Genomic DNA, 10,891 nt, shown 5'->3' on the forward strand with positions numbered 1-10,891 from the left:
TTCACTCCTCCTACAAACTTGAGTAGTACTGCTGGTTCTGAATGGCTTCTATCTTCCAACCCAGAAGTGTCTGCATTTCACTGGGGGTGGGTGAGTAATCATGGTCTGCAGAGGACTTTAGGCTGATTCCTGAGGAAAGGCGATATATATAAATGTAGGTGCTTATTATTAATAATAAATACAGATTTATTTAATAATACATCAGCTGCGAACAAGCAGCAAAATAAAGATCACAGGCAGAACTAAGATATTTGCATGAACATAGACCTGGTCTCTGTGGAAAGTATGTTTAGTCAGAACACGTAGGATACATAAAGTGAAAAACTTCTACTTTTTGTATTTTTAATGAAATGATTCAATCAGTGAAACGTTCAGATAAAGCTTTGCTCAGATAATTAATAGAAATAGCATCATGCAGTCTCTGTGAATGAAGAGTACAATGTTCAGAATAGGACTTTCCTTTAAGGGATACTAATTAATTCCTCTTAACATTTGGTTACTATGGGCTTGTTTACACTTACAGCACTGCAGCAGGGCTGCTGTAGCACTTTGTGACTACAGATCCTGACCAGAAGGAGATTCCCCCAGTCAGCCAAGATCTCTTCAGCATGCCCAATCCCAAAGCACAGACCCAGGCACTGGAGTTGCCCTCTGAAACCGAGGTGGAGAGCCACTCTGAAACTGCTACAGAGAAAGCTCTACTAGTAAGTATTCAATGCTGTGTTATAATACAAATGTATAGGGTGATTTAAACTACTGCCTTTTGGGGCAGATGAGAAGTTTAAGCCTTTTTCCACGTGCTCATATCACCCTTCTGTTCCCCTTAGCATGTTCAAAATGATATCTGTGCCAGAGACATTAAAGGCTTATTTCCCTGAGGTATCAAATCCCATAACTATCAGCCAAACATGCTGTACTACTTTTCCATTCTGCTTGATTCTTCCTTTCCCGCCCGGTCGACTGCTCTTCCTTCCCCTGCCCATGCAAGATGGTGGCACTGTGGGGGGTTAAAAATCAAATACATTGCATGGTAGACATGTTTATTGTAAAGGCAAAGACAGAAAGCAATAGAAAAAGTACTTTGGCTCACAATTTGATCAGTGCCCTGAGCTTTTAGCTGCCTTTAAATTTTATGAGATATACACCTCTACTGTGATATAACGCTGTCCTCGGAAGCCAAAAAATCTTATGGCGTTATTGGTGAAACCGTGTTATATCAAACTTGCTTTGATCCGCCGGAGCATGCAGCCCCTCTTTCCCCCCACCCCCGGAGTGCTGCTTTACCACATTATATCCGAATTCGTGTTATATTGGGTCACGTTATATCGGGGTAGAGGTGTATGAGTGACCATTCAGTCTCAGCTTCTAAATTCCAGGGAATTGGATGTTGCAGTGCTGCTTTTGGGCTATTCATAGAAAGTGCTGTGTATTGTACATTGATGAAAAGACTAATCCTCTATCAAAATACATTTTACATTATTATAGTCATAGGATCGTGAAAATAAACAAACAAAAAACAACAACAGAAGTTGGTCTAATCAAAGATTTTACCTCACTGACCTTGTTACTCTAATATCCTGGGACTGACACGGCTACAACAGCACTACATACAGAAATTAAAAGCTTTCATGGCTAATTTCAATCAGACCTTCAGTTTTGTTAATCCCTTGGGTTCAAGCCAATTGCTGCAAAAGTCTATTAATCTTGACAGGTTTCAGAGTAACAGCCGTGTTAGTCTGTATCCGCAAAAAGAAGAACAGGAGTACTTGTGGCACCTTAGAGACTAACAAATTTATTAGAGCATAAGCTTTCGTGGACTACAGCCCACTTCTTCGGATGCATATAGAATGGAACATATATTGAGGAGATATATATACACACATACAGAGAGCATAAACAGGTGGGAGTTGTCTTACCAACTCTGAGAGGCCAATTAATTAAGAGAAAAAAAAAACAAAAAAAAAACCTTTTGAAGTGATAATCAAGCTAGGCCAGTACAGACAGTTTGATAATAGGTGTGAGAGTACTTACAAGGGGAGATAGAGTCTGTCACTGAATGACCAGACAGGTTGCTCCACACATCACTGAACAAAACCACTAACCCAGGAACCTATCCTTGTAACAAACCCCGATGCCAACTCTGTCCACATATCTATTCAAGTGACATCATCATAGGACCTAATCACATCAGCCATACCCTCAGGGGCTCGTTCACCTGCACATCTACCAATGTGATATATGCCATCATGTGCCAGCAATGCCCCTCTGCCATGTACATTGGCCAAACTGGACAGTCTCTACGCAAAAGAATTAATGGACACAAATCTGACATCAGGAATCAAAATACTCAAAAACCAGTGGGAGAACACTTTAACCTGTCTGGTCATTCAGTGACAGACCTGCGGGTGGCTATATTACAACAGAAAAACTTCAAAAACAGACTCCAAAGAGAGACTGCAGAGCTAGAATTGATATGCAAACTAGACACAATCAACTCCGGTTTGAATAAGGACTGGGAATGGCTGAGCCATTACAAACATTGACTCTATCTCCCCTTGTAAGTACTCTCACACCTATTATCAAACTGTCTGTACTGGCCTAGCTTGATTATCACTTCAAAAGGTTTTTTTTTTCTCTTAATTAATTGGTTATGCTCTAATAAATTTGTTAGTCTCTAAGGTGCCACAAGTACTCCTGTTCTTCTTCTATTAATCTTGTAATTTTATTGAACTTTGTGCTGATATGCAGATGTTATAAAAGAGAATTTAAGTAAAAGAAAATGCTGTATTTTGACATGCACATTGCAAGGCAATGCAGCGTTCTCAGGGTCAGCCATACACTTGGTTTTTCCCTTCTATGCCTGCATCAGCTGGGGGAATACCGTGCTGGTAAATTGCAGCGCTGCTGTGTCTTCCCAGTTTGCTCATTGCCTTTTTGAACTTAACCCTTCTCTGCCTCTTGGGGATGTCTCTCAGGATAACATTCTCCAACATAAAGACAGCCTGCTGAGGTGCGCATGCATTTCTAACCTTCCCCCTGCTACTGCCTCACCCCACCGTCAGCCCACCAGCAACCCCACAGCCTACCACCCACCCAGCTTTACAGGGGTCCTAAAGAAAGGAAAAGTAAGGTGGAAAATGTCTTACTATCTCCAAGTGCACCCCAGAATGGGAAGAGCAGATGGCAACAACATTCCAAAACTGAAATAAAAAGTTAACTTTTTATAATTGTAGGCATGGAGATTAGTATTGGGACAATAATTTCTTGTGCAGGGTCTCTGCTCCCCTGTAGCTGAAATGCCGTGACCTTCACTGGTAGGGGCCTTATCAGCTGCTGAATATTTGAAAAATCTCTGAAGGAAGCTCAAGAGGATGAGGAAGGAGATGCTGGCTGGAGTAATAAGGTGCAGAAGATCAAGCAATAAAAACCTCGCAACACTGAGTCTTAGAGCCCAGGCCAATTGACTCAGGCTCATGGGGCTTGGGCTGTGGGGCTAAACATGCAGTGTAGACTTTTGAGCTCAGGTTGGAGCCCAGCCTCAGATGCACACCCCTCAAGGCGTTTCAGGTCCCAGGCTCCAGCCCAAGACCGAATGTCTTCACTGCAGTTTTTAGCCCCACAGCCCAAGCCCCTTGAGTCCAAAACAGCAGACCCAGGCTAGTCGCGGCTGTGCCACAGGTCTTTTTTTTTTTTTTTTTTTTTTTTTTTTTTTTTTAGTGTAGATATACTGCCAGAGGCTTTCGATGGAGCACCTGGACACAAGGGAGCATTTGGAGAATGATGAAAAGACATACAAGAAAGTCTGCAGGACATGATGCAGAAGCAAACAGCTCTGCTGGAGAATACTATGACACTATGTTCAAACCAGCATGCCAACCTAGCCATGGCCTGCAACCTGGGGAGAGCACACGATATTGGGAACCCTCTTTCAGTTCCCCACACATCAGGCCCTTCCCATGTCACTCCACCCCACAGGACAAGGGGAACAGTTTTGACCCCCTCACCCACACATTTTTGTGAGCCCATCAACACAAATGTGAGCACTTAGCACTTGAAGCATGGTCTGAGACAAGTGTCATAGTGTTCTCCAGAGGTTTTAAGTTTGTGTTTGTTATGTTGAATCAAACATGGAAAGGAGGAGGAGTTTGGAAGAAGTGCCAGGAAGCCCTTCTGTGTACATATGGCTAGAAGGCCAGTCAGAGTTGTAGCACCATTGTAAACAGTTCTCTTAATAAAGAGCTTCTCATGTTCTTACATGAAACAGCACTCAGGATCTTGCATATTGAGCCCTGAAAAAGGTTTCAGTACAATGTGAAGTTGACAGTGAAGGTTTTGCTTCCTGTTTTTTGTACATATGACTGAGGAGAGATGTGGTAAATCTTGATATCATCTGTGCTACTATCAGAAACAACCATTGTTACACCATCAAACTTGTCTCAGTATTATTTTAAGCAGTTTGACTTTGGTAAACACTCTACATAGCAGGCAGCTTTACTTCCAGATAAGCCATATGGTCATGTAAGTATCCAATATGTTAAGATGAGCATGTAGACAGTTGTTTGCTTGTACTGAACTTTAGTATCAGTATCTTAATAAAATGCAGTGAGATTCTGTTTGTTAGAAGTATTGAGAATGAGTAAAAAATATTCCACTTTATTTATCTGCTTTTTATCTGTGGTCATTATTGATTATAAAAGGAGTTTGCATTTGGAAAGAAATTCACCCCTATGCAGAGGACCAACATGAAGACTTGATATCACTTAAGTCCTGCCTTGAAGGGGTTAAGTGGGACGTAAGTGTTGCATAGGCCTTTTGCTAGCCCTTTGCCCAGGAGTAAATTTCACTTGCTATTGACTTTGTAGGCTGTGTTATGTATATATCCTTCATATTTTGGTGTGTACATGAAGATGCTTTGAACTGGGAGACAAATGTCTTCAGAGAAAGGAGATAAAGAGTATTTAATGGTGAAATGGGCAATAGTGGTTCATGCTGTCTCTATTCATCCCACCACCAGACTCTAGAGGGCTGGTGTTTCCTCTAATGTTGACTAGAATTATTTGAATTTTGAAATTTCAGTGAAAATTTTCATCTGAATGTTGAATTTCAACAAAAAAGGGACAAAAATATAGCAAATATCTTGGCAAATTTCCCCCTTTTCCAACCAGCATAAAAGGGAACTGGAAGTATCACTGCTGCTGCCTCTTCATGTTACCATTCTCTGGTAGGCTGAGCTGCTTCAGTGTTTGACTTTAGCACCCAACAGTGTTATGCGTATGCGGTGCCTGTCTCAGATAACGCTTCACCATAGTTCATACCACAGCAGCGTGCTAAATTCAAACACAAGGGACAACAGTGCACAGCTTGGGTCCCTCCACATCCTAGCTGAATCTTCACTTACTATGTCTCCTAACTCCATTTTCCCGCAGCAGTGGGATCATCTTCTTCCCATAGATCTATGTTTTACTGGGATTTGGGATCCTCTGCCAACCATGACTCAAATCTGCAGATGAATGGGATCTGCCACTGTTTGGAGGGGGTGTGGGAGTCTCCCTGTCTTGGTGCTTCCTGGGAAATTTCAATATAGCCCTATAGACCAGTCTGAGCTTGATATAAAACCAGCTTCTGCCCTCAGATGCACTCATACAACTCCTATGGGGCAGAATCTAGCCCATATTGTTTTCCTCAGCAATTACATTTCCACTTCATCCTGTTACTCTTCTGTTGTTGCTTTTATTAGCTTTATTTTACATGTATTTTTGCTTTCCTTGTCTCAAAGGAAAAAGGGAACTGAGAGATGAGGGGAAGAGATTTTTTATTAGTCTAATCAAATCAGCCTGGGTCTAATTAGGATTATACCATAGAATACTTGATTGTTATTTAAACAAAAATTACTTTAAGGGTGAACTGAAAAGCATTTTACCTGCCTAGAACCAAAGTGCAGGGTTTTATATTTCTCCTGCAACAGTTGATGAGTCACTAATACTTAAAATCAGGTGTTCATTGCATTAATTACTTGCCTTAGGGTATGTCTATCATCACCACAGGAGGGGATTGCAGCTCAAGTGGATGCACTGGAGCTAGCTCAAGTACTGGAGCAATGAAGCTGTGGCAAGCTTCATCAGGGGTTAGCCCTGTGAATAATTACCCAGGGTTCTGAGTGGGCTTTTGCAGCCCATACTGAAGTGTGCGCTGTGGATTTTCATTGCTCCAGGACCCGAGCTAGCTAGATTGAAGCTAGCTCGGGTATGTTTACTTGAGCTGCAATCACACCCTGTGAGTATAGTATGGACATACACTTAGATGATAGTAATGCCACCAACATTCTTGGCCTGTTGTTGGGCAACCACCTCTTCAAGACTCTTCATAATGCTGAAAAGTTTGGCCATAAGATCACCACATTGGGCCAGTTTCTATCTCCACAATATCTATCTCCAGGGAGTTTTTAACCCACAGATCCTGCCTTATGCTATTTTCCTTCTTGGCCTTTCTTAGAGGTTCTTGGTCTGTCCTGCTGCCACTGCAAGGCAATGCAGGACTGAAACTAGCAGATGTGGGGGCCTTTGCAGTGCCATGAGGTTAGTACTAGCTTTGTGTGGAATACTGGATCATACAGATACATTGACTACACTATGGTCACACTGTAATCACATTGTTCTACACTTTTTGATGTATTGTAGTTGCTGTACTTAGGAGGAGGGACAATTCTTCCCCAAGCTCACTAGTGCACAGTGGGAATGAACACTCAGCACCATCTCTTTGGTGTAGCCTGCTCTCCAACGCATAACTGGCTGGCTCCTTGAGCTGGTGTTGAGGGAGTATAGGGCCATGATTCCACCAACTTTCCTGCCTCTAAACCAGGAGGAGAAACTCCTGTGCTCCTCTGAGTGTAAGGACTGTGCTTAGCTGACTTTTGGGCAGGGCTGCAAGACTTGTGGCACCTACTGTGTCAGGACCAGGCCAATCTAGAACATCCTATGGAAGACTTTAGATCTGCAGATTCTGGATCACAGTAAGATATTCTTATTTACATGAGATTTTTCCTTTAATGCCTAAATACATCAATGCTGTTTCAGTTTGTTTCATTTTAAAGTTTGCTGAGAAGTTTGTATTTGCTTATACCTTTGCGGTTTCTACCTGTATTTTTTTTTAAAGGCATCAGTGTTTGTATCCATCCTACTGAAAAATACTAAATATTTAACAAAATAAAAGCATGAGTCTCTTTGTGCTACTTTACCTTTATACTTAACAGAGAAATTGTCCTTGAGAAATTACCGGAAATAAATAATATGAATTTGATACTAATTTAGAAAAATAATGTGCATGATATCATTTTTATTATATAAACTATGTGGTGAAATTATACTCTACCATATACCCTCATCTCACTAAAAATACAACAATTTAATCATGCCATTTCTTTTTATAGGGTTGGAGTCAGCACTGAGAAATATTAAACAGAAAACACAATTATCAACTCTTCAAAGAGACAGCATAATACTGGAGGAAATCATGGGATCCCCGACAAATATCTTCCTTTTTGCTTGTATCTTTACATTCACATTGTGGAATAATATTCAGCTGTCTGTGGAAAATGAATTTACTGCACACTATTCAAGCAGCTTTCTAGCTTGTGTTCCAAAAAGTCAATCAAGACATACAACAATGTTGGATTTATCACAGAAAAATATCTCTGAACTTCATATCTCAGATTTCAGTTCTCTGCCTGAACTGCAAGTATTAAATCTGTCTCATAATCTAATCAGAGAGCTTGACTTCAATGTTTTCAAATTCAATGAGAAATTAGAATGCTTAGATTTATCTCATAACAACTTGTGGAATATGTGCTGTCAGACACTTGCTGGTCTTAGACATTTAGATCTTTCTTTCAATAAGTTTAAAACTTTGCCCATCTGTCAGGAATTTGGCCATATGTTGAACCTGGAATACCTGGGACTGAGTGCCACAATGATACGAAAGTCAGACTTCAGAGGTATTACACATTTGCAACTGCATACTGTCTTCCTAACTTTAGAAGACTTTTCTCACTATGAATCTAAGAGTTTGACAGTCTTAAACACAAAGAACCTTCACATTGTTTTCCCAATAAACAAAAACTTTTCTTTTCCCCTTTTGTATGATGGAATGAACACTTCAGAGAAGTTAGAATTGTCAAATATTAGATATAACTCTACAGATTTCCCTTTCCCTCCTTTTGCCCCTTTGAAATTCAAGACACTCAATCTGAGGTTCAACAATGTGGATTTGTCCTGGAGTATCCTTGCACGAATTTTCATGATTGTTTGGTATACACCTGTAGAATATTTCACTGTAAAAAATTTGACCTTTTCGGGATCTATTCAGAGTATGACCAATACTGACTTTTCACACTTATACAATTGGGCACAATCTAACCGTTCAGGTAGTTCAATGAAAGCACTTATACTGGAGCATATTCGTACTAAGGTTTTTTATTTCTCTCAAGGTATTCTGTACAAAGCATTTTCAGATATGAACATTGAAAATTTGACAATATCTGATGCGTATATGCCACACATGCTTTGCCCTTCTCACATTAGCCCATTTCAATATTTAGATTTTTCATACAATGCCCTGACAGATGAGGTATTTAAGAACTGTGACACTCTGACTCATTTGAAAATGCTTATCTTACAGAGAAATCAATTAGAGAATCTTTCCAAGGTGAGCTCCATGACGAGTAAAATGAAATCACTGAAACATTTGGACATAAGTAGGAATTTGCTGTATTATGATGAGAATGAGAACCACTGCCACTGGGTTGAAACTCTGGCTAAACTGAATTTGTCCTCAAACAAATTGACAGACTCAGTTTTTGGATGTTTGCCAATTAACGCTCAAATACTTGATCTACAAAATAACCAAATCACAACTGTCACCAAAGACATTACTGAACTGAAAGCTTTGAAAGAGCTAAATATTGCATTTAACAGGTTAACTGAGCTACCTGGATGTAGTCATTATAGGGGTCTGGAATTCCTGAATATAGAAGAGAATTCAATTCTCACCCCATCATCTGACTTCTTCCATAGCTGTCAAAATATCAGAGAGCTCAGAGGAGGACACAATCCATTCCAATGTTCTTGTGAATTACGAGACTTTGTTAATTTTGAAAAAAAATCAGACGGAAGGTTGGTTGGCTGGCCAGAATCTTATGTGTGCGAATATCCAGATGGCTTAAAGGGAACCCAGCTAAAGGACTTTCAGTTGTCTGAACTATCTTGCAATACAACTCTCTTGCTTGTTATAGCTCTAGTTGTTACAGTGGTGGTAGTGGCTGTGACATCCTTTCTGTGTATCTATTTTGACGTAATGTGGTATTTGAAGATGATGTGGCAGTGGACACAAACAAAACGTAGGGTTCGGAAGAGTCACCCTGAAGATCTGCAAAGCATTTTACAGTTTCATGCTTTTATTTCATACAGCGAACGGGATTCCCTCTGGGTGAAGAATCATCTGATCCCAAACCTGGAGAAGGAAGATGGGTCTGTACAGATCTGTCTGCATGAGAGGAACTTCATTCCTGGCAAAAGCATAGTTGAGAACATTATAAACTGCATTGAGAAAAGCCACAAATCAATCTTTGTTTTGTCTCCCAATTTTGTGCAGAGTGAATGGTGCCACTATGAGCTTTCCTTTGCCCATCACAAATTATTTAGTGAAAGTTCCAATAGCTTAATCCTCATTTTACTGGAACCAATCCCGCAGTATCTCATTCCTGCCAGATATCACAAGCTGAAAGCTCTCATGGCAAAGAGAACATACTTGGAGTGGCCAAAGGAGAAAAGCAAACATGGCCTTTTCTGGGCTAACCTTAAGGTAGCTATTAACACTAACCTACCAGTGTCCACTGAAATGATTGTGGTGTAGACCACAAGATAATTTACCAATTCTTGGATTTTATCTGTGTTAATTTTGCTTATAATGCAACTAGATGTGTAAGAAACTCAACCGATTTACTATGGAATTACACGGAATTAACCAAATCACTATCTTGCTCATAGTATTCATGATTGTGAACCCATAAATACATGTAATAAATGTAGAAATTATTATTTTCATTTCTATTAGTGAAATCATTGTGTAAAAAGTGTTCTTATATAGTTTGCCTATTATAAAAGGGCAGAAGAGGAAAATATTCATAATAATTCTACTATTTTAATTATTTTATGCTCAGATGTTCAGGGTGAATTTTTTTCTGGAGCTGTGTTCCCTTTAATACTAGTCATCATTGAAAATAATGGAAATGATGGATGGGTTGGATGCTTTTTAAGGCTGAAATATGTCTAGAAATAATTTTGTGCTTGACATGTTTTGAAGTTATGGCCTTATAGAATTGCTTGCTTGTATTAAAAAAAAAATAAAAGAAAGTTCTTTCTTAGGACTATCATTGGATTTTCAGTTATGAGGCAAGCTTAGCTGTACTAAGTAGTAAAAACATAACATAATGGCCATATTGAGTCAGACCAATGATCCATCTAGCCCAGTATCCGGTCTTTTGACAGTGGCCAGTACCAGATGCTTCAGAAGGAATGAACAGAATAGGGCAATTATTGAGTGATCCATTCTATGCCCGCTTCTGGCAGTTTAGGGACACTCAAAGCTTGGGGTTTCATCCCTGACCATCTTGGTTAATAGCCATTAATGGACCCATTCTCCATGAACTTATCCTAATTCTTTTTTGAACCCAGTTATACTTTTGGCCCTCACAACCTCTCAAGGCAACAAGTTCCACAGGTTGACTCGGAGTTGTGTGAAAAAGTATTTCCTTGTGTTTGTTTTATTATTATTTTCATTGGATGACCCCTGGTTCTTGTGTTACGTGAAGGGGTAAATAACACTTCCCTATTCATTT

The 10,891-nt window shown here is 39.9% G+C and overlaps 1 protein-coding gene across 3 annotated transcripts; it reads left to right on the top strand.

Annotated features, from left to right (window-relative positions):
- Positions 1-12: 12 nt before the first annotated feature.
- Positions 13-10,097, top strand: LOC117878536 (toll-like receptor 1). 3 transcript variants are annotated; one of them, XM_034772800.1, is made up of 3 exons: positions 13-90; positions 524-704; positions 7,427-10,097. In XM_034772800.1, the coding sequence occupies exon 3, from the start codon at positions 7,510-7,512 to the stop codon at positions 9,904-9,906; it is 2,397 nt and encodes a 798-aa protein (XP_034628691.1). In that variant the 5' UTR covers positions 13-90; positions 524-704; positions 7,427-7,509; the 3' UTR covers positions 9,907-10,097. The 3 variants fall into 3 exon arrangements, with proteins under 3 accessions (XP_034628691.1, XP_034628692.1, XP_034628693.1); XM_034772801.1 differs by having other exon boundaries at positions 42-154; XM_034772802.1 differs by lacking the exons at positions 13-90; positions 524-704 and adding an exon at positions 4,417-4,518.
- Positions 10,098-10,891: the final 794 nt, after the last annotated feature.

The sequence above is a fragment of the Trachemys scripta genome, chromosome 5, assembly GCF_013100865.1.
Source record: "Trachemys scripta elegans isolate TJP31775 chromosome 5, CAS_Tse_1.0, whole genome shotgun sequence".
NCBI classification, from domain to species: domain Eukaryota; kingdom Metazoa; phylum Chordata; order Testudines; family Emydidae; genus Trachemys; species Trachemys scripta.

Bases quoted from the DNA above. Each gene is read 5' to 3' on its own strand.
- LOC117878536 (XM_034772800.1), top strand. From the start codon at position 7,510: ATGGGATCCCCGACAAATATCTTCCTTTTTGCTTGTATCTTTACATTC.